The following is a 22,358-nucleotide window of genomic DNA, read 5'->3' on the forward strand; positions in this document are numbered from 1 at the left end:
GTGGCTGTGATTCATAACATCTGGGGCTGGGCGTGGCTGGGCACAGGGAGAGCAGAGCCTTCACAGCCTCACTGCACAGCCCGCTCACAGCATCCCTTTCACCAGGCAGCCCCGAATAAGGGACAGCACCAGCATGACACAGGGCAGGTCCTCCTCCCTGCAGGAGGGCACAGAGAACTGGTTCTGTTTCGGGGCAGAAAGGTTTAGGAGAAGACTGTGAGCACTGATTTCCTGTTTTGAAGAATACGTGGACTACCAGATGATGCTGCCATGCAGAGAATAAAGGTGACCTCTCGCTGGCCGTGCCTGCAGGAAATCCCGAGCCGCAGTGCTTCCTGCACATGGGCTGTCCCACCCCACCCCTGCTTTCATGCCTGTGAAGCAGCGTTGTGGCCACATCCAGACCCAGAGACCCTCCCCACGCCTTGCATGCTGTGGATAGAAGTCAGCCCCACACCTGGTGGGCCGGGAGGATGCACACCACCGCACAGAAGCCATTAAAGTCAATGTTCCTCATAGCGTTGTGGTCCAGCAGTTCGAACAGCTTCTTCATCAGGTCCATCACATAACAGAGGATGCAATAACACTGCAGAACAAAGCAGCAGCTCTCAGGCCTCGTCTGCACAAAGCTGTGAGCAGCCATTAGCGGGGTTTCTTTTAGTTTAAATGCCACTGCTCCCAGATGAGGTGCGGAGGCAATTCGGGCAACTAAAAACACAGTAGCAGATGAGATACCGCTCAGAATTAACAGACAGCATTAAGGAGATGTCTGATTTATGAAGCGGCATGTATGCGATTTCTGCGCAGAAGACAATGTTAAAGCACACATAAATCCCTGACTTCCTTCTCTTCCACCCTACGCCCTTGAAAGGAATAAAAGAAAGAAAGAAAGAAAGAAAGAAAGAAAACTAAAAAAAAAACCCTTTTCAATAAACAGGAAATGGTGGGAAAAGAACCCATTTTTCTTCTGGAGGAGTCACTTCTAACTCCTGACCCACCCACAGTCATTTGTAGCCCAGCTCCATCTGCTCCGGCTGCCCAGGAGATGGGGGTGCCCAATGGGGCTGGGTGGGCACCGTGCTGCTGCTTGATGGAGAGGAGGAGCAACCTGTGGCTGTGAACAGCCTCACACAGAAAGCTGCTGGCAAGACACCTGCCTGCCTTCTAGCATGGAGCACGGCTGGTTTGTGGAAAGGATTACACGGCGAGGTTGTGGCAGTACTAAGGAAGGAGTTTCACTGAGCCAGAATCCCCTCGTGCCCTGTGTTGCTGGCATCTTGCCTGTACAGCTGTGAAGACCTCCTTTATCAGCACCTCTTGTGTGTCTATTATCAGCTCACGGCAGCCAGGAGCTGGTTATCCTGTCTGTACAGCACTGGAAGCTGACCTGGGGGCTCTGCGTGCTGCAGGGACGCAGGGGGCGATAACACTATAAAATCCAGCAGGGTTATGGGCCGTCAGAAAGAAAAGGAGGGGGGAGGAATATCTTCAATGGGGGCTGAAATCCCTCCCAGTTTCTGGGAGTGGTCCCATGAGCTGGCCAGGCCAGGTAACCTTCAGAGAGGAGGGCCGGGGCTGTGTGCTGGGACTGCAGCTGTTTTTCATTCCAAGACTCCCATAGCCAGTTCTCTTGGCAATGAAGCCCAGAGACAGCAGATCTGCTTGGAGAGTATCAAACGTAGGGTAAAAAAAAATGCCACAGCTCATTTTCAACGGTACGCTGCATCAGAGCTGCTCAAAAACTTCCAGAAGGTTACTTTGCAAAATGTCCGTGAGTGGAGAAATCACCTCTCTGAGCTCCCCTCTGCTTGGGCTGAACCACAAGCCCTTTGGCACAGGGCTTAACTTGAATTCCCTGTCTTCACAGAACCTGCTAAGGATGGAGATGCCCGACAGCTGCCCACAGCTCTTGCAGTGGCAGCCTGGAGATGACGGAGTCAAACGCTTACTGGGGAGGGAGATGATGGAGCGAGGAAAATGACCATAGGGAGCTCCAGGAGATTGAGGAAAATACCTCCCCGGCTGCACCGTCGGCTCTCTCCCCTAGATGTCCCCATTTAATACTTGATTTTGTAGCGGCTTTTCAGAGGGGCTTCAAGTTCTGCCAAAGAGTGCGTGCGGACCGGCACCGAGCCGGGTCCCAACCGCGCTCACTGCTCCGGCTCTGCTGGCAGCCGCCCAGCTCGGCCCGGCTCGGCAGCGTAGTACAGCACGGTAGTGCCGAGCCGAGCCGAGCCGGGCGGGGCGGGTGCCGGCCAATGGCACGGGGGGGCGGCAGGCAGGCAGGCCAGCAGGTGGAGCGGCTCCGGCTCCGTGCGCGCGGCTGCGGGCAGCTCCGTGCCGCCCCGGGATAGGGCGCGGGGCGGCTGCCGGTAGCTCGGGGGGGGGGAACCGCCGCGTTCCCGGCTCTGCGAACGGCCCCGGCAGCATGGCTTTCGCTAATTTCCGCCGCATCCTGCGCCTTTCCACCTTTGAGAAACGGCGTTCCAAGGAGTACGAGCACGTTCGGAGAGACTTGGATCCCGGCGAGGTGTGGGAGGTCGTGGGGGAGCTGGGGGACGGAGCCTTCGGCAAGGTCTATAAGGTGGGTGCGCGCTCCCAGGCACCTGCGCTCCCCCCGCGGTGCCGCCCGCACCCCCGCTCCGCACGCCGGGCTGCGCTCCGGAGCCTCGGGCTGCGTCTGCGCGACCCGCCGGGCACCGCGGGGCTCGGAGCGGGGGAAGCCTCTCGTCCTGCAAGCAGGGGCAGCGGGAGAGCTTTTGGTTCAGAAGGACCCAAGTGCAGCCGTACTCGGGTCTGGGGCAAGAAGAGAGAGCAGCGTTCTGTCCCTCTTTTTCTTTCTTAAAAAAAAAAAAAAAAGAAAAGAAAAACTTTTTTTTCCCTTCTAAACTGTCAAACTTCTAAACCTTGCCAGACTGTCGGAGCAATGAATGGAGAGCTCGCTGGGAAGGCAGCCGTCTCGGGGCTGCCTCCAAGTTTTGCGAGCCTCCAGGGGTGCCATTATGTGTGTGGAAGCTCGGTGAGCAGAGGAGCGCAGCTCCTTGCGATGGGTACGGTGCTATGACAGCTTAACCTTTAGGGTTCTAAAGGCCAAATACCAAACCGGACTTTGCTTCCCAAAGCTCACCCGGTAGGGCTCTGTGCTTCTCCTCTCTGCTGGGGCGGGTGGGATGCTGGGGCTGGGGTTGGCTGGAGGAGCAGGTTAGGCTCCAGCTTCCCTAAGCGAGCTGCCCTGGTTTCAGAGATCGTTTGGAACCGGAGCTGTGAATGAGCTGTTTGGCAGCTGCTTTCTGGCAGGCTCGTTAGAACGTTCAGCAAGGTATTGCCATTTCAGAGCTGAGAAATGCAGAGTGACCAAGAGAAGGGCGAGGAGGGAGCCGGCTGTTTCCACTCCAGGACAGGGCTGTGCCATTTATTTTATCTATTTACTGCTGTGTTATTTGAGAAAAAGACTCTAAAAATCAAACTCAAAGTGGAAATCCTTGGCGAAGGATCCATTCTTCCAATATAACGCAATTGCTTACAACTGTGATTTAATCTCCAATATATTTATCATTATAAAGGTGGCACCTGTGTTAATTAGCTCTTCTGTGACCCGTTTGCTTGGCGTTGTATATTGGAAACCACTTTGTATATAGCAACGCTCACTCTTGCCTGGGTAATTATTTGCTTGTATTTGCTTAGGTTTCGTGTGCAATGAAAGGAATGAGGTAAACATTGTAAAATGAGTTAATGGGCTTCTGAGACAAATGAAAACTCGGAGGAACACCTGATTTATATCTCCTCTACTTTAACTGTGTTTCACGTATCCAAAATAGTGAACTTAAAAAAAAAAAATAACAAAAAAACTGTAACAGTGGCTGGATTGGTTTTTAAGTCCGTTGTCAGACCTGAACACCTCTGCTGCGAACTGCAGCCTGCCATGAGATGAAGCTTTGGTGGTCGCTGTGTGTGCTGTGCTGTCAGCTGTTAGACAGCAGCACCGCTGTGTCTGCAGCTCATTCCATCTCCTTCCATCCCCTCTTCAACCCGAAGGAGGACGTGGGCTGTGGCGCATGACGCAGTGCGGGCCGCGTGGTTATAGCCCAAAGTTCACTCTGTCTGCAGCTGTAATTGCACTTTAACAACTAAATCTGGACGGCTGTCTGCTTTAGGCACGGGGTGGCGGCTCACCTTGTGACGAAGGAGGGGGCTGTTCTGCTCCATTGGTCAAGTTTCAGTTCTCCATCTTTGAACTGTGCCCATCCTTCGTCTCGAAGGACACGGCCGGCCTTTAAGAGCTCTTGCACAAGGTTTGGTGTGCTTAAGAGCCCCAAAAGATGCAGGTGACGCATGACTATAAAGCCTTATTTTAGCTAATAACTGGTGGCGTTATTGCAGAGCTGTGTCCTGCCGTGTTAAGGTTTAACTTGCACATTGTCTTCCTTTGTCTTTCTAATCTGGAGCGCGACCCTGGTGATGATGTGTATAGGATGGTGACGTGAAGGATTATGCTTGCTGTAATGCTCTGCTCAGCTGCCAGGAAAGCCCAGAACAAACAGACCAGCCCTCGTGCACCAGGAAAACGTAGGTGGCCGAGGTGCAGTGAGAAACTGTAATCATCCTCTGCAAGTTACTTTGATGTCAATTTGCTTTTCACACCAAAGCAATCATTCGGAGCGGGTCGGGGTGTTTGGATGGCGCTGAGAGCTTCAGGATGTTTGAATGAAGTTCCTGCCTGCCCTCCGCCCCGCAGCATGGGGATGTGATGTAACCACCCTGCCTGCATCCTGCCCTGCCGCCATGTGCTGCGCCTGCTTGTGCAGAAAGATGGGATTTATTCGTACAGGGAATAGTCTGAAACGCAGCCGGGAAGCGCCGTGCTGGGAGACGTGTAGGTTTCGGTAGATGGAAAACTGTGTTTATCGGAGTGGGTTTAGTTTTTATGATGCTGGGTTTGAGTGGGGGGAAGAAGGGCTCAGCTGTGCAGTGCTGGTGTGGCTGCAGAGCAGAGCTCTCGGGGAGCTGTTCCTTGGGCTGCCCGGCACTCAGCTGAGCAAAGCTGAGCTGCTTTGACACAAAAGTAGGACGGGCTTGATTTCAATGTGTGTTAATTACAAATAATCAACTCTGTAGTAGGGCCCAAAACGTACATGGTCTGCCTTAAGAAGCGCAGCTAGTGAGAGCTACAGGAATTCCCCTATTTCTTTGTAAAGTCTGCTCTTCTTTCCCCAGCAGAAGGGGACCTGATTGTATGAGGAAACAGTGAAACTCGCTGCAGAGGGTAATGAAGCTGAAAAGTAGGAAGGGGGTGGGGGAAAACTGCTGCTGCTTTGCATTCACTCTATGAATCCTTTGGTTTTGGTAATTCCAGTGGGTGTGATAAGGCAGTGACAGTGGCCCATGGAGAGCAACGCACTGCGTTCCAAATGTACTTTCTTCACCCAAAGTTCATTAAATCAGTGATCTGCAGTCAGTCATTAGGCTGGTGGTCAGGAGCTGCAATCAGAGTGCGAAGTTAGCTGAGCCCCTACTATAAAACATACAAATAAATGCAATATAAACATAACAGTACAATGTCCTGCCTCGGAACCTTTTACTGTCAGCAGGAATGGATGCACCCTGGCTCTCACAGGCCCTGCTGGGGACAGGGCTGGGGCTTGCAGAGTCATGGGCTCTGCTGGAAGGAGCCTGCAGTTTCACTGCCTCTCAGCTGCCTGTCAAACTGCGGGATCGTTTTGCTGTCCCCACACCTCTTGCTGAGTGCTATCTCCTCTCCCCAGTGCCCGCTGATGGGGTGCTGCCCCGATAACCCTTTCTTCTGGCAGTGTGGGGATGGGATGTCCCCTCGGTGCAGAGCAGCCCGCAGCCACCAGCACTGCACAGCAGAGGGGCACTTCATCTGAACCCTCCACCAGTACAGGCACCAAGCCATCACGCTGAGCTGTGCCACAGCAGTGCCTAGCTGTGCCTCTGGTGCTGCTCTGCTGTCTTCTTTAAGATGCAGCTTCAAGAGCTGCGTGTGGGTTATCCGATGTGTTACGGTGGCATCGGTGCTTCATTGATAGCCCTACAGTCTCCAAAGCTCTGTTTTGGATAGGGGTGGTAAAGGGCTCGTGGCAGAGGTGCTGTGCAGCCGCAGTGTAAACCCAGCACGGGCACAGGGAGGCACAGGGCTGTCTCAGCCACCACCATCTGCCAGCCTGGGCTTCTCCCGGGTCAGCTTCAGCTCACTCGTGGCACTTTGGTTCACAGAGAGTTTAACACCCGGTTCCTGGAAAGGGTGTTGTGGAGGGCCGTGGAACTGCTCGCTTTGCTTTTTGCTTAGGGAAAAAAAAGGGAAAAAGCTGAAGTTGGTTGCAACTCAGTCCATAGAAACAGGGCGAAGAAAAAAAAGGTGTGCTTATGATTTGATCCTGTCCCTTGGATCAGCTGAGAGGTTCTCCTCAAGTGCTTCACGTGGGGAGAGAAGAGGAACGAGAGCACATCGCTCCTTTGCTGAGGGAGCAGTGGCCCAGCGATGTTAAACTTGGTTGAACTTTAAACTTGGTTAAGCTTAATGTTCGCTTAAAAGGCACTGAGACGTGCACTGCTCCATCCCTGCTGAGGGCCGGGGGAAGGCTGTCTGCAGCCCTGCCGAGCCAAGGCTGTGTGTGCAGGGGGAGCAGGACGGCTCTCCGTGCCCTAAATATTCTGACAATGACTTCTGTGTCACGGCCCGCAGCTTGGCAGTGCTGTGCATGGTGGGCAGCTGCGTGGAAGGGAGAGCTCAGGGCAGGGCCTGGGGCCTTTCACCATCGGGCACATGGCAGTCCGTGTCCCTCAGGAAGATCCCCACCTGTCTCGTGATCTTTTTATTTTTCCCCTTGAATGTGCAGTTTCCTTGAAGCAAGGATGGGGGAAACGTACTTTCTCCCGTCCTTGAGGTACTGCTGTCTGTAAGCCTGGGGCTTTCCTAATGAACCTCAGGTAAAACCCACCCTCAGTGCTGCACCATGTGGGTGCTCGGGGAGCTGTGTTGGCACCCCCCGCCTTCTGCTGAGCTGCCGCTGAGCCTTTAAGGCTGGAAGGGCTGCGTGTGCCGTGCTCTGGTCGCTTTGTTTGTGTGTCCTTATAGAAAAGAAGTCCTTGGTCATTGTTCGAACTCACTGCCAGTGTTCCTTTCCATTGCCCCCAGCACGTCCAACCAGAGGAAGGCATTTCTGCATTTTTACTAACTCTTTTCTATTTGTTTTGCAAGCCACTTCCACTTCCCCTTAACTCTTGCAAAAGCATCACCATAGCTGCCAGAGCAGCAGTGTGGCGCAGCCATCAGGTTGGAGCCCTCCTGCCCAGCCTGGTGCCCACATGGTGCTGTGTTTATTAGGGCTGCCAGGTGCATGAAGCCCGGTACTCTTGTGTGGGGTGAATTCAGCATTGCCAAAAAAGAAAAACCAAAGAAACAATAATAATAGTGCAAAGAGAGTTATTGTGACAGACTGAAGTGGCTCTGTGGGGCTCATTGGACATGAAAGTAATTTCAGCTCCCATTGATTATTCGGCAGTAATAGGAACGCTGACTTGAGCCTGTCTGTTCTGTGTTTATTGATGCAGACGGCTCAGGCAGAGTTCATTGGAAGGCAATTAATCATGATGCTATCCCTGAGAAATACCTCATCACTCAATTGCCTCCATACAGAGACACAGGAATGTGCTGCGTGGAAAACCAAGGCAGAACCATCCATCCCCAAACGCGGCATCCACTGGAAGGAGGCCAGGGGGCTTCTCCCTCTTGGATCCCCAGCTCAGTAATACCTGAGGCGTCAGCTCTCGCAGCACACAGAGAGAAGGGACGGAAACATGACTGCACATCATTGCTAACCAACCCTGAAAGGGTCATCCCAGGCTCGGGAAGCCCCCAGGATGCCATGCTGGTGAGCAGCACGGGCAGAGCTCCTGTGGCACAGCTTGGAGCATGCTGGCTGCCAGCTCTGTTCTTTGTCCCTGGTGGGTGAGAGCTCACAGGGACGTTCCCTGTGCCTGCCCTCGCAGCAGGCTGTGCCACGGCAGGGTGCTGCCTGAGGAAGGACAAAACAATCTGCCTTCCGGCAGCGTGTTCTCAAAGAGCTTAAAGTAGTTCCTGTGTTTGTCAGAGCTGAGGTTTCACAGCAGGCTGAGTCATAGGCTATGGCCAAACAGCCCTTATGTCACCTGAACAGCAACCTCTTACCCCTTAAGTCCGTGAAGTGGGCAGCACTTTCTCTACACCTCTGCTTCCGAGGAGTTGCAGTGCTTGTTCCCTGGTGTTCCCAGTGTGTTTGGGGGCAGGATGCCCCGCACCCATCTTTCTCCAGAGGGCTGCAGCAGGATCCTTCCTCCCTCTGGCTCTATATCCCAAACGTTGGCTCCTGGCGTGGCTTTCTGGAAGTGGTTTAGTGGGTAACTTCTATTTGATTCGTGTTCTCCTATGAGCTGCATGCCCCACTGCTGTCCCTGCACAGACCTGTCAGCCTGTGTCTGTGCAGGGCATTGATTTGCCAAAAGGCACATGGGGCCAGAAGGGCATTTCGGGTTTTAAATGCCAGCACTGTAATGAATCCAGCTACAGCTCAGCAGCACATCCTGGGCACTATGCTGGCAGCTGTCTGCTCTATATTTTGTGCTAATTAGCACTCCAGGGACAAGCAGTCCGTGGCATTAAAATGCCCCGCAGTGGAGGAGATGCATGGTGGAAGTGGGTTATTTTTTTTTGTATTTACCTATTTTTATTTTTCACTGACCAGCCGTGGGTCGCAGACTGGCACCAAACAGTTTGTGTTGCTCTGGAGCTCACCAGCTTGGTTCTTCTTTCTCTTCAGCCCACAAATTTCATAGGAAAATCTGCTGGTCTGGGAAATGCTAATTCATCAGAGTGTGCATTTTGGGGTATTTGGGGCAGGAAATGAAACTCCCTCCTCATCTCTGCATTCTCTAGGGGTCATTTCGAATGCTGTGGCTGTCTAACAAACTCACTGCTGGTGACTCAACCTAGGGTACTCTCGAGTCATCTTGGTTTCCTCTTCCTCTCTATTACTGTCTTTAAATCCCAAAGAAATGAAAAGACAAGGAAAATAGCTATCGGGAGAGAAGTTCCCATTTCCCTCGCTGCAAAATGAGGGCTCCCACCCCACAGCAGCTCCTGGTGGAGGTGAAGCTGTAGAGATGCAATTGTCTCCTTCTGGCTCTCAGAGAGCAAGCAGTGGATGCTGCCTGCCCAAGCCTGGCGCTGCATCCCCCTGCTGTAAGGAGTAATGCCCGGCCAGCAGCTCACAGGCTGGAGGTGCAGGTTGCTTCTGTGTGACTGCTGCTTTAGCTTTTTGTGGCTGGAACAATCTGTATTTTGCTTTGTGCTGATGTCTTGGAGCAGGCTATGACTTATTGCACAAGGACGAGTAGAAATCAGAAAAGGCCTTTAAGCCCTAAAGCACCATTGCTCGCCTCAGATGTCTGAAACTGGCTTGCAGAGATAGCAGTACAAGCATTTGGCGTATTTAGCATCCAAACAAACCTTCCTGGAAGAATATCTCTGTTCTAATATGCTGTATGCAGGAAAATCCTAGCTGAGAAGCTGGAGGAAATTGCCAGATGTGAGTTACAGAGACCGCACAGCACGCTTAGCCAAAACTTCACATTGCCTGTATGCGTCTGGCTGCTGCAGTGCAGGGCTGTGTCACACACACTGCCTGCTGATGGGGGACAGCTGTCCCTCGGCTGCTGCAGGGCAGGCACGGTGGGAGCACAGAGGGCTGTGTTGGGGCTTGGCAAGATCGTGGGCAGCTCAGAAGGGGTCAGCAGTGCTGCCTGGTGGGGTGTGGGTGCTCTCAGTGTGTGGGGAGCGGTCTCCTCATCATGCTGGAGGAGCTTTGTTGTAGTGAAAGCCAACTTGTGCAGCTCATGGGATGCTGTCCCTTGCAAAACTGCAACCCCGGTGTCTGCCAGGACGCAGCAGTGGGCACAAAAGTGCTCTCATTCAGCTCGGTCCTTATTCATGGGGAAGGTCAGCAGCAGATCACACTGTGGGTATCTGTAAGGTCCCAGAATTGCTGTTCTAACACTTAAGAGAACTCGTGGCCTGTGCCAAAGCCACATGGACCTCACGGCCCTTCCTGCTGGCCTCGGGTGTGATGCGGTGAGGCGCTGCGCAGGGCTGGGCAAGTCAAGGAGAAAACAGCTCTTGCTCTGCGGTTCTGCCACCAGCAGAGTGACTTCACCCAGTGCATGTTTGGACTGAAAGCGAAGCAGTGTGCTGACAGGCTCATATCTAGAGAGGAAGCCGTATCTGGAGGTTGCCGGGCTACTCACTGTTAGTAACACGGGTGGCGATGAATAAGATCAGATCGCGGACTGCGATTGCACCCCCGCCCACAGCCTGCTTTGCAGAACTGTGTCCTCCAGGCCTACGTGCACAGCCTCTGCAATGCACAGCCCTGTGCCAGCTGGGGCTGGGTGCTGGGACTGTAGGGACCACGTGCCTGGGGAGGGTGAGCAGCCTGGGCCATCAGGGCCGCCGCTCCCTTGGCGGTAGGCTGAGCCCCTGGGGCTCCGTGGGTGCCTTTAGGGCCCCTGAGTCCTGGTCTGGGCCCCGCTGGTGGGCCCGTGCAGTAGCTGGCGTCCAAGGGAAGCCCCACCTTGTCTCACAATATTTACTTTCCCTCCTTGGCTTCCTCCCAGGGCGGTAAGTGCAGAGCAAACATGGTGGGGCTCTTGGTATGGAGCTTGGGAAGCACCGTGCATTCCCTGTGCTTGCTTTTGCCCCAGCACTTTGCCCCAGCCTGCCTGCTCTCCTCTGGTAGCTGCTGGCATCTTAAGACACAAACTGGAGGGGAAAAAATCCCCACAGACCCAACAAAAAATGATTTTCTTCTGAAACCAGCATGAGCTGCTGTCCTGTACTTGGGCAGCAGGCCCGGGTGGAAATGGGTTTGCCCCTTGTGGTAAAGACATAGAGATTTGTGCCAACCAGTGTGAATTCAGCAGTCAGGACCCCCTTATTTCCCCTCTCTCCGTTATATGGCTTTCCCCTCATTCCCTCCTCCTCCCACAGCCTGGCTGGTAATACACAGCAACATTCTCACCTAAGCCTTGTAAAACACTCCAGCAGGGCTCATGGTGTTTACACTAGGAATTAATCCTGCTGTAAGCTCCCACGTAGGTCTTGTAGACGCAGATAGATAAACCACAAAGCAGTAAGAAACGTCCCAACTGCTCCTTCAGCGTGAGCATCCCCACCATGACTTCTGCCTTGGGAAGCAGTTGTGATCCTAGGAGGAGCAGCATGGAGGAGGGATGGGGAGTAGAAAATGGGACTGAGCTGAAGTCATGCTGCAAGAGCTCCCCCGTGTCAGTGGAGGAGCGGTGTGTGAGCTAATGGGGATTTCTCCTGTTCCTCAGCCTGCTGATTCAGTGCGCTTCTGGGAATGGCATTCAGCTCCTGAGTCAACGGCTCCATCTCGCCCCCTCACCCAGCCCGTGACACCCTGATAGCAGAGCTCTTTGTACAGACTGTCTTGCAAACACACCCTTTTTTGCATTTGGTTGCAAATTTTTGCAGAAGTTGTGTAAATTTCCAACTGCAAAATGCTAATTGGCCCTGACAGTCGTGGGGCAAGCAAACGGACATCAGTTGGAGGACACCCAAATGGTTGCAGTGCATGGTGCCTCATGCTGCATTAGCAGCCTTCTTCGGGTGCATAGCATCTACAGGCAGAGCAGTTCCTATGCAGCTGTTGGTGCTCCCTTTCTAGGCAGTGAGTGATGCTTGTGGAAGGGAGGTTGGAGGTGATGGAGCTCACTAACCCTGTGTTGCCAACCCTTAGAAGAGCAGAGTTGTTCTCCCCCAGAAAGCAAGGGGAAAGTCAGCAAGGTTTCCCAAGCAGCAGGACAAAGGTTTGGACGTATTTCTAGGTATGAGGTGAAGCAGGTTACAATAAACAGGTTAATGGGACTGTGTGAAATAGCACGGCAACCTGCTGAGTGTATTTCTCTTACTGTGGTCTGAACAGCTCACAGGAATGGTGGACAGCCTTCAGAAATAGAGATGCATCCTTCTTGGATCCGTACCTGCTGAGGACATCCCAATGTTTCCGCTGTGCACTGCAGAAAACTGTCCTGGTGAGGAAGAGGAGTGTAGGGAGTGTGGTGATGGTTCACAGCTGTACTGTGAGTTTGGTTGGATTTTGGAGCTATCGCCTGCAGTATGATCAGAGAAGCTCTAGATGCTGAGGTTCTTTGCTTCCATCTCTTCTCACACTACAAACAAATGGACATATCTCCTTGTCAGTGCTCATCCTTTGTCTGAAGCTTTGCCCAGGCTCCCATTCTTGTGTTGCGGATGGTACTGGAGGAGCAGGAACCGTGCAGGCTCTGTGTGCTCCTCGCTGTCCTCACCTCCTCATACTGGTTCTGTCTTGCAGGCTAAGAATAAGGAAACCGGTGCCTTAGCAGCTGCCAAAGTCATTGAAACCAAGAACGAAGATGAACTGGAGGATTACATGGTGGAAATCGAAATACTGGCAACCTGCGATCACCCGCACATCGTCAAGCTGCTGGGAGCCTTTTATTGGGAAGGCAAGCTGTGGGTAAGAGAGTTCTTTCTATGCGTGACCTGTATGATTGTACATTTCTTGCTTGGCAAAGAGGAAATGGGTAACTCACAGCGAAGCAGAACCTTTGGAGCACCTTTGAGCATCAGTGTGAATTAGAAATGACTTGCAGACCGAGCTCTGCTTGCTGGATTCTCCCCACTTCCTTTGACAGTCAAACTGTCATCTAACTAAAGCCGCTTATAAATAGCCCAGGGAAGATCAAGAGATCTTATCTGTGAAGTGCAACTCAGAGTTGTTAGATTTTCCACCTTTTCTGGCTTGAAAAGGTAGGAAATGCAGCACTGATGAGAGCCTCTTTCCCAGCCTCCCCCTCATTTGAAGGATCTGATGAAAGCATAACCCCATTTTTTTGGCTCATGCATTATTTCTGGCTCAGCTTCTGTAGCACACAAAAAGGCAGGTGGGCACAGGGACACCGAATAGAACCCAGCAGGCTGGTGCGAGGCCTGGAACAGCAACTTCCTGCATTGCTTTCCTTTAGCCCAACTGGTACGGTCCCTACCCACACCCTCCTCCCCCACTCACTAATTTTCTATTAATTCCTTGGTGCCAGAGGAAGGTTAGCATGGAAGGCACCTTCCCAGGACGGGTGCATAACCCCTTGTGCGTTTGCCCTTGCTGGACTCAGATAACTCCCTATACACGGGCTGCAGCTCGCTGCTCATCCTGCCTGCCCAGAGCCGAGGGCAGAGCCCAGGTTGAGCTGCAGATCTGCCACTGGAATAACACAGCTCATACCCAGTTCGTTCCTTGGTTAAGCAGTGCTGCAGAAATGCTGTTGCGCTTCCTTCTGTGTGTCTCCTTGCTTCGAGGGAGAAGGCTTACACGTTGTCAGAAGACCTTGTATTTAGATGGCTGCTAATGGTGGTGCTGAGATGCTGGGCGTGTTAGAGAACAAAAGTAAACATGTGCTGTTCTAAGGAAGTGAAAGGCAAACATCTTTCCTAGGAGGGGACTCAGGATTTGGACAAGATTGCAATTGCAGCCAGATAAATCCTGGCAAAATGAGACGAGCAAATGTATAACGAGGTGAGGTGAGAGGTGGGGCAGGCTTATATTGCACTGAGTTCTGCTTTTCCCTCCCCAGTCTGCCTGTGTTGCACACGCTGGCCTCGCCGGCTCACTGAAATGTCAGCCCCCTCCCCTTTCCCTTCCACCTCCTTCCTGCAATAGGAAGCTTTGCCTTCCTTCCTGAAGGGAAAATGGATTGCAGATCTCCTCTGCTCCGCTTTTGTCTACGGAGTGCTTTGTAATGTCATATGCTTGCCGACCTACTAAAATTAAACAGCCTCTTTGAATCCAATGGAACAAGAGCCTGCTGTAGGAGGCTGTCCCGTGAGGGCAGACGTGACAGCCCTGACCATTGTTTTGGAGAGAGGATCGTTCCCTTTATTTAATTATTTGAGTGGCATTTCCATTTCAGTGCTCAGGCGGTTCCTATTAATGCTGTAGTGTTTTTCTGCCTTTAGGGGAAGTAAATACGCCGGCCTGTTGTCCTGCTGGAAGGTTTCTGGTTGCTCTCAGGTTTTCTCTGAAGTCAGAGGTTTTTGCTTCTCGGCCACCAGCACTGCGGGGGAAAATCTGCAGCCATGTATAAACGTCTCCTCATCTGGCCTTCTCCATCCCACCGTGATTTCTGTCTGTGCAGTCACTTGAGCAGTGCTTTCCTGGACCATTTGCAGATGATGTTCCCTTTGCAGGACGGCTGTGCAGACCCTGCTGCAGTTTAGGCTTCCCGTGGCACAGAAGGTGTGTGTCCCATGGTTTGCTGTGCAGGGAAGGCAATGTTTGGGGCAAGGAAGGGGCAGGAGCTGTGGCACACCCTGGCTGCCAAAGCTCCAGACATGCCCAGCCTCCCAGATGGCAGGAGTGCCTTGGTCTGAATAATTTATGGCTTGATCTGTGCCACAGGCGGTCTCAGCTGACAGTTCTGAGAGGTGCTCTTGCTACATCAGTCTGCTGACTGCTCTGTGACTCCTGAGTTTTGAGTTCACGTGGAAAATACGAGAGGAAACCTGGCCTTCTGGGGCTGCCTGGACCCCAGCATTCCTCTGGGGTCGGTGTGCTGTGGGTAACAGAAGGGGCCGTTCAGTTTTTGTGGGTTAAGAACCTTCATGTGCAAAGGGAAGAGGCGTAGCTCAGCACAACTTCGTGTCACACAGTGCTGAAAGGAAGGCATAAACCAGCAAATCCCTCTTGCTTTTAAACCTGATCTACACCACACTGAACGAGCAGAACCCCAGTGCAAAGCACGGGCTGGGCCTGGAGGGATTCGGTGAGTCCCCAGGGATAAGGATATGACTGGCGACATGGCAGCATCCAGCATGGAACGCCTCCCAGCACATAAACCCTTTGCAGGGATGCGGTGCCCTCGGCCACTGGGTGCCCTTCTGTCCCCCTCCTCCCCCACTGTCTGTTCTGTGCTCATGGCAGAGGCTGAGAACAGCCCAGCGAGGCTTGCAAAACTGCAGTGCTGGGAGCTCTCGTGATTTTATTTTATTTTTATTATAAGCCCTGTGGCATTTGATGTTCTTTTGCATAAATCCCAGCTGCTGGAAATGGGGGCACCAAATGAAAGCTGAGAATCTCAAGCTATTAAAGTAAAAAAAAAAAAGAAGTCTGGTGTAAGTCCTTGTGGCTGTGTCACACTGTGTGTGTGAAGTGTGCTGTGGCAATTGGAAGCACAAAGGCAGACGCCCCCCACCCAACTTGTGTGCAACTTCAAAGCAAGGCTTCTTTAACGTCATTTTGTCATTGCAAAATGGGACTAAGGTGTGGGTTTTGAATGCTTGCAATTGATGGTACTGAATCTGTGCTGATAATATTTCGTACGTGGGAAAGGAAAACAACAAACCTCGCGTGTTCCGTCCCTCTTGAGAGTTTGGGTTTCTTTGTTATGTTGGTTTGTTTCTTTCTTTCCACAAGAACGCAGACTGAGACCTCAGAGGAAGGAAAGGCCCTTTGATCTGCTTCTGAGCATCTCTGCTGCTTCCGAGTGCCTCCTCGTGCAGACAGAGCAGCAGTGAGGAGATGGGGACGGGGGTCTCGCCTGGCTGGGTGAGCAGATCTGTGCTCCCAGGGCTCTGTGGTGTCTCCACCAGCAGCATCCCTGCTGCAGAGCCTGTCGGGATGCTCCAGCACCGAGACTGTAGGGTGCTATGGAAAACAGTGTCATTTGGCCGCAGGCATTTAATACATGACTCCCCCAGTGGCTGTATAGCTTTTCTAATGAGGCATGGGGGAATTCTTCTTCGTCCCCACTCCTTTTCTATAAACTGTTGTTGTCATAGCAAATGGACTTTTGAATAAACAGATGTTTCCTGGAGATCAAAGCAAAAATGGCTGTACCATGCAGGTAACCCTGCCTTGCCCGGGCGTTCTGGGGATGGTTAATTCAATCAGCTCACAGTTGTCCTTGCTGGCCCGCTGTGGGGGTATGCAGCTTGCAGTTAGGCAACACAGTCTTTGTACCTCGGGTAGGAAGGCATTTTGCATTTTCTGTGGGCAGGCCCTGACCTGTTCAGCCAGGGACTTTTTGGATTGTTACCCCTTTGATATGGATGTTGACTTGGGCATTCTTGAAAATCCTGTATCGTGAAGAGATGCTCATTATCCCATGCGTTAGGCTGCTGGGCTACAGGAAGCATCCCCAACTTGTGAGAATCTTTAAGTTGAAGTACCTTTCCTTAAAAGCAAACAAAAAAAGAAAGCTGATAGCAGTGTGGGGTTCCTTAAGGCTTTCCTAAAGATGTAGAGTTCGGAGTTCCCTCCTGTCCCCCTCCCTGCTCTGAGCCAGGCAGTGCTGTGCACAGAGATGGGGACAGCATTCTGCAGATGAGAGCTGGGGCTTTTGAGCTGCTGGCAGCTCTCTGGAAATCCTGTTCTGGGTAAAAGTGGGGCTTTCCCTTAAGGCAAGGATTGACTTGAAATGATTTTGATAAAGCACCAGGGATGAGTTACACAGCAGGTGTATGACCATAGCAAAGCCAAGTCCAAGAGCACTTCTACAGGTAGCAACATGACAACATGAACTAGAAAAGAAGCCTTTGTGTGTCATCCTCTATAGAGGATCGTGTGGCAAGAAGAGGTTAGTGAAGCACTAATAATGCCTCGTGATTACATCCCTTTGTCATATATGCTGTGGAATGCTTTCATAAAAGAGACTGAGTGTTGTTATTCTGGTTATTAAAAGAGACAGATGGGGCAGAGACAGGAATTTGCCTAAAGTTTACCCAGCAGGTAAATGGTACCTGGGAATGAGTCCTGCGTGCTGGATCCCAGTCCGGGCCCCTAACCATAAGGCCTTGGCTTTATGAAAAGAAAGCGGCAGACAACAAGCCTGTAGGCAAATTCACTTTCAAAGCTTTTTATAACTTTGTTTAGGAATGAATCTCAATGAGCCACATTCCCACTGGGCTGGCTTACCAAGGGAAATGCTAAGCAACTGTGTTTGCATTTAAATGAATATTTATGGGCTACCTGTGTATAGGAGACAGTGCCTTAAAGCACAGCTATGCCCTGGAATGAGTGACAGACTGCAGTTTTAGACATCTTTTTTGTCTGTCAGAAGCAGTCCGAGGGTTATCTGTCAGGGAGGGATGTCGCTCTGCAGACCTCGTGGCCTCGAGTGGTTTCCATTGACTTCAAAGCCCCCACTGAACAGCTACACAGCAATAGCTCATCCTGTGCGATGGATCTGGGCCTCTCCTTTTGCCATCCTGGGGATGGGCTGAACGAAATGCTGCTTGTTGCTGAAAGATCATTTGAGCTCATGGCTCGTTTCAGCTGTTCGTATTTTAAAAGACTCTGTGCCTCTTGCTGCCCACCCAACAGTGCTAAATGCTGTCGGTGAGCGGGTTGAGCTGAAAATGCTGCTTGAGTTGGTGGGAGAAGGGGATCTCAGCCCCACTGCTCTGTGCCTGGGCAGACAGCCATCACCTCGGTGTGTTTTCCTTGCTCCTATGGCCAGGGAGAGCAAAGGCAGGAACTGTGAATTCAGTGGGATTGCCTGTTGCTTTGTGTGGTTCCAGCAAGGGGAAGGATGCTCTTTGCAATGTCGAAACTCTCTGGTTATCCTAAACGTAGTTCTGACCTGCTCTACCAAAATTCCAGTAGCAGTGGGGATATTTCTGCTAGCCAGGGGGTGAGTGTTAGTCCAAGTAAATAGTTGGTCATCTCAGAGTGGTGTAGCTGTGACAGAGCCCATCTGCAGCTCCGTGCCATCAGCAGGAAGCTCTGTGTTCGGGAGGAGTGCGCTGTGCTCTCTGACTTTGCTCTCAGTAACTCCATAGGACCTGGGTTTCCTTACTTACTGCCCTGCCTCTTTCCCTCATTGCCTATGAAGACAGACCTTTTTTATTTCAAATATTTTCAAATATTTCTTTTCTGTAGGTTATTTTATTCGGAAGAGGGGAGGGAGGAGAAAAAAGGCTTATTATATTTAAAGCCTCTGAATGGTGTCCTTGTCTATAGGGAAAATTGGCAAGCTCGGAGCACTCTCTTACAGAGAGCTAATTATTTCGCTTCCACCTACAGCATACTTGCTGTGTCAGGCAAGCTGCTGGCATTTATTCTCCTCTGTGGCAGCAGTGGATTGTTTGATGGCACAGCCAGCAGCATGTGGGATGCAGGGTAGTGTGATGCTGGGCTTCTGTGGGCACTCGTCCGCCCATGGCTGCTGGGCATGGCTCGTGAGCAACCCTAGTGTGCTGTTCCCCTCTTTCTAACAGCCCTTTGGCATGTGTGAGGCATTAAGGCTGGGGCAGGAGGGTGGCAGGGGAGGCCCTGCGTTAAGCAGGCAGAGTGACGTGGCCCACTGCCTTGCTCACTTTGCAGTTGAAGCTGGAGCCTTGGGCTTCAGGCTGGCTGCAACAGCAGGATCCTCAGCACGGTTGTAAACAAAGCTGTGATGTAAAGGGGATGAGGATAGATGAGACCAAACAATGTTTAAAAACCACGCATCCCCCTGTGCAACGGGAAGAGGCAGACTGTGTGCAGGACTCCACTGCAGTGCTGCCTGGCTCCCTGCCCTTGTCCCCTATTCCAGCCAGCAGATCTGCATAACTACAGTGTTAACCAGCAGAACTCGGGTTCAGATGTCAACCAGACGGAGGACAGGACGTGCCCCTTGACAGAGTCTAAATGTGGTTTCTGTGCCTAAATATATCACTTTGTTCTTTCCATCGATGGAGCTCAGCTCTGTCCTGTGGGGTTTGTGTTGACTGCAGCTCAAACTCCTTGTTTGTACTCAGAGGTATGCATTCATCCCAAGCTTTTGCTGCAGCCACGTGGATGGGCTCAGCCGATCAGAGGGTGCATCAACTGGAGGGGCAGTGGATGGCACGGTAATAGGGGTGACCTCCACCCTGCTCTGGAGCAGTGGAAGGCACTGGGGATCACTGCTTGCCCTGAAGCTACTGACAGGGCACTATGTGCTGTGTCAACCTGGCTCTGATGAGGTTCACCTGCTGCCAGTCTGCCCTGAACAGTGAGCTGGAGGCAAGCTGTGCTGTCTGCATGCTGCAGGCAGAGGTAGTGCTGGTACCCTGGGGACAGAAGCAGGCTGCCCTCATGTCTTGGCCAGCTGTGCCATGGTCAGAGCCTGTGCTTTCCTGAGGTCTTCATCTGTCACTTGTCTATGTGGCTTTTGGGCAAGTGACCACTGATGTTCTTCCTGCTTCACCTTGAATTTGCTGCAATGTGTCTGGACCAAGCTTATCCCCTCCACATGTTTCCTGCGGATCTTGGTCCCCATCCAGGTGCTTCTGACCCTGCTGGTGTCCTCTCAGTGCTGCAGTAATGTGCGGTTTGAGAACACAACTATCTCGTACCTCCATCCTTAATTTTTCCTGCAGTGTGTTATGAGGTGAGTGGCAGTGTAGGATGGCTCAGAAAGCTGGGATTCAGGACCCAATGAATGACTGTCACGGGTAACGGAACAGGAAACATTCTGCTCCTCTGCAAGCAGCCCTGAGGGCAGCAGGGTGATGCCTTCCTGCATTGCTTCATCCTGCTGCTGAGTTGAGACCAAAAGCCCTGGAGACTGTGTGGGCCCTCTGCTTGCCCTGCTGCTGGAGAGCTGGGGAAGAGCCCGTCTCATCCAGATGCCAGGAGGACAGGCAACTGAGCCATTGCTCCTTGAGTCTGTCACAGACAGAGGAAGTCTAGACTGCTTCCTCCTGTCGCTCTCCACCACCTTCATGCCAGGAGAATCATCCATTGTGGAGGGTAAAACAGTGCCGGTGCTGACAGCATGGGGAGACTCTGGGAAACCCAGGCTGGGTGCAATGAAGGGAGGCTCTGTCCCACTCTCAAGCCAGGAACTGTTTCTGGAGGTCTGGGTGGCTCACAGCAGGGCTCTGTTCCCCACATGGGCTCCAATGCGTGGCTGGGTGGGATGAGGTCTCACCTGCACGTTTGCTCTGCAGGGCTGGAGAGGGGAAAGGAAGGCACTGGAGGCTGTGATGCTCTTTCTGAGGGCGGAAGGGTGGTGCCAGGTTTCAGGGCTGAAGCCTTCACTGTTGTGGTGCAGCACTCGGCCAGCTGAGCAGGGCTTGGGGTTCTGCAGACACCGACCTCGTGCATGTCCCCAGCCTGTGTCCTGCTGAGCAGGATCTGGCAGCAAGGGAGGAAGGTTCTGCAGCTGCAGAGGCTGTTGCTCAATGCAGAGGTCTGTTGAAATGCAGGCGGTGGTACGTGCCTTGCGGTTTTAACCCGAGGTGATGCTGCTGAGGAGTGCCCCTGCTGAAGGGGAAGAGGACCCAGACTTCTCTCTTTGGGCAATCCCCACGCAGAAGAGAGGGGCCAGCTCTCGCTGCAGGCTGAAAAGCAGTTCTGTCGTGTGGGGTGACCGCCCCTTCCTTCCTTCTCTCCCTTCCCCCCTGAGCAGCTGGGCCCAGCACAAGCTGGGCAGTGCTGAGCACCCTGTGCCTTCTGCATGAGCATGGGAACCATGTCTGTCAGCTGGGTGTGCTGGGAGGAAAGAGGGATCAGCACGATGCTGGAGGCATTGGGGCTTTGTTCATAGCAAGCCCTGTAGTGGCCCTGCACCATCCTCCTCGCCCACCCTTTGTGCTGGGCAGCTCAGCTCATTTGCAGCACCAGGAGTGCCTGGAGGCAGCTGGGGCCTCTGAGTCGCTCTTTTTCTTCTCTTTTTTTTTCTTTTTTCTTTTTTTTTTTTGTGCGTGCGTCTTTGTTTTGCTTCTTCCCCTCTTGTTCTGTTTTGCTGAATGTGAAGGATTTCTGGTGACCTGCTCTGTCTCCACCCACTGCCATTTGCTGTTCCTTCCGCTTTTCCTGGAAGTGGGTGGGCGATGCCAGAAAAGCCCTGTGCTGGCTGAGGGCTGCTGTGCAGCATTACCTGCAGCTGCTCATCCCCATCCTTATGCCTCTCCCTCCTACACAGGCAGGGTACAGCACAAGAAAACTCTGGGAAAACGGGTGTAAATGAGTGCTATGAACTGCAACGTCCCTGTGGGAGCTCTGAGCCTGCTCTGCATCCTGGAGTTAGGGGGAGGGGAGGGGGAAGTGGAAGGCTGTGATCGCTGCCAATGTGGCAACCTGAAAAGCACTCTGCTTTAACCGAGCACAGTTTACTCTCCCAGGTGTGCTTTTCTAATTTCCCCATAGCGGGACAAGGCAGGAGAGCCGACGGCTGTGCAATGGGGCGCTCACTGCTGTGCTGATGGAGAGCTGAGCTGCCCCAGCGGCACAGCAGAGCCACAGCAGCACGTGGTGATGGGGCAGTGCAGGCACAGGATGCTGCGGGTTACCTGCTCCCCAGCAACAGGCTGTACGAGCCAAATGAAACCCTCCACTGCAGACAGAGAGGAAATTGCTGAAGTTCTGAAGCAGTTCCATGGCCAGGCAGTGTGAACTGGGGACAGATGGATCCTGGGGACACCGACAGCCTCCTGCTCCCGCTGGCACACGGGGCTGCGAAGGGAGGTGGGATGCTATGGAGCCGTCGGGCTGCTCGGTGTGCCTCTCAAAAGGCGCATCACAGCAAGAGCCCCAGCACATTAGGGGCAACACACTGCTCCTCCAGCTCAGAGGGACCCCGTGTCCTCGTGCAGCCCGGTGTTCTGGTGGGAAAAGCCTGCCCGGGGCCCCCGCTGCCACAACGAGCTGCCCACAGCTTTCCCAGCTGATCTTTTTTTTTCCCTTTTCTTTTTGTCTGCCTGGAAGAGGCTTTTCTCCAGTGCCTTTCAGAGGGAACGGTTCATGGGCCTCTGCCCTCCGACATGCCAGTTGGATGAGTAACGAGTTGGCTGAGCTGAGGGTGTGTGCTCGTAATTGGGCTTCAGTTACAAACCTCAGCATAAGTTCAGGGACATCAGCTGTTCCACCCTAGGCGACTGCCCGGTGTTTGGTGAAATACCTTTTGAGATAAGATTTGGTTTTGTTTCTCTTAATTCTTTTTCTCACGCTGTTGAAGGTTCCTGGAGTTCCCAGGAGGACAGCGGTGTCTTTAAGTGTGGGTAATTCATAGCGGCTTCAACAAATGTACGTATATTTATTCTTCCGGGGAATACCGTAATTGCTGAGCTTAGCAAATTAGCACTCAGACTTCAGTTTGTTGTGTCTATAAGCCGGGTGCCCACATCCATCCTGTGCTTGTCCCTTGCGTGTCCCATTGGGCTGCAGAGCAGGCGGCTCCCTTGGCTGAGCTGTCGGAGTGAGGGCTGCCGGGCTCTGGCTGCGTGGGAAGGGCTGCTGCGTTGCCTTTTTCAGTGACAGGAGCTAACAGTGAATATC

At 52.7% G+C, this 22,358-nt stretch overlaps 1 protein-coding gene across 2 annotated transcripts in view; it reads left to right on the forward strand.

Moving 5' to 3' along the window:
• The first annotated feature begins 2,315 nt into the window (after nt 1-2,315).
• STK10 (serine/threonine kinase 10) overlaps nt 2,316-22,358 on the forward strand; it is a 42,423-nt gene continuing 22,380 nt past the window's right edge. Inside the window, exons 1-2 of one of the 2 annotated variants that reach the window (NM_001305209.2) lie at nt 2,316-2,584; nt 12,411-12,575. In NM_001305209.2, the coding sequence (NP_001292138.2) occupies nt 2,429-2,584; nt 12,411-12,575 (321 nt within the window). In that variant the 5' untranslated portion in view covers nt 2,316-2,428. Of the gene's footprint in view, nt 2,585-6,734; nt 12,109-12,410; nt 12,576-22,358 lie in introns of those variants that run through there. The other variant, XM_046900341.1, reaches the window with a different exon arrangement.

Source organism: Gallus gallus, chromosome 13, assembly GCF_016699485.2.
Source record: "Gallus gallus isolate bGalGal1 chromosome 13, bGalGal1.mat.broiler.GRCg7b, whole genome shotgun sequence".
NCBI classification, from domain to species: Eukaryota; Metazoa; Chordata; class Aves; order Galliformes; family Phasianidae; genus Gallus; species Gallus gallus.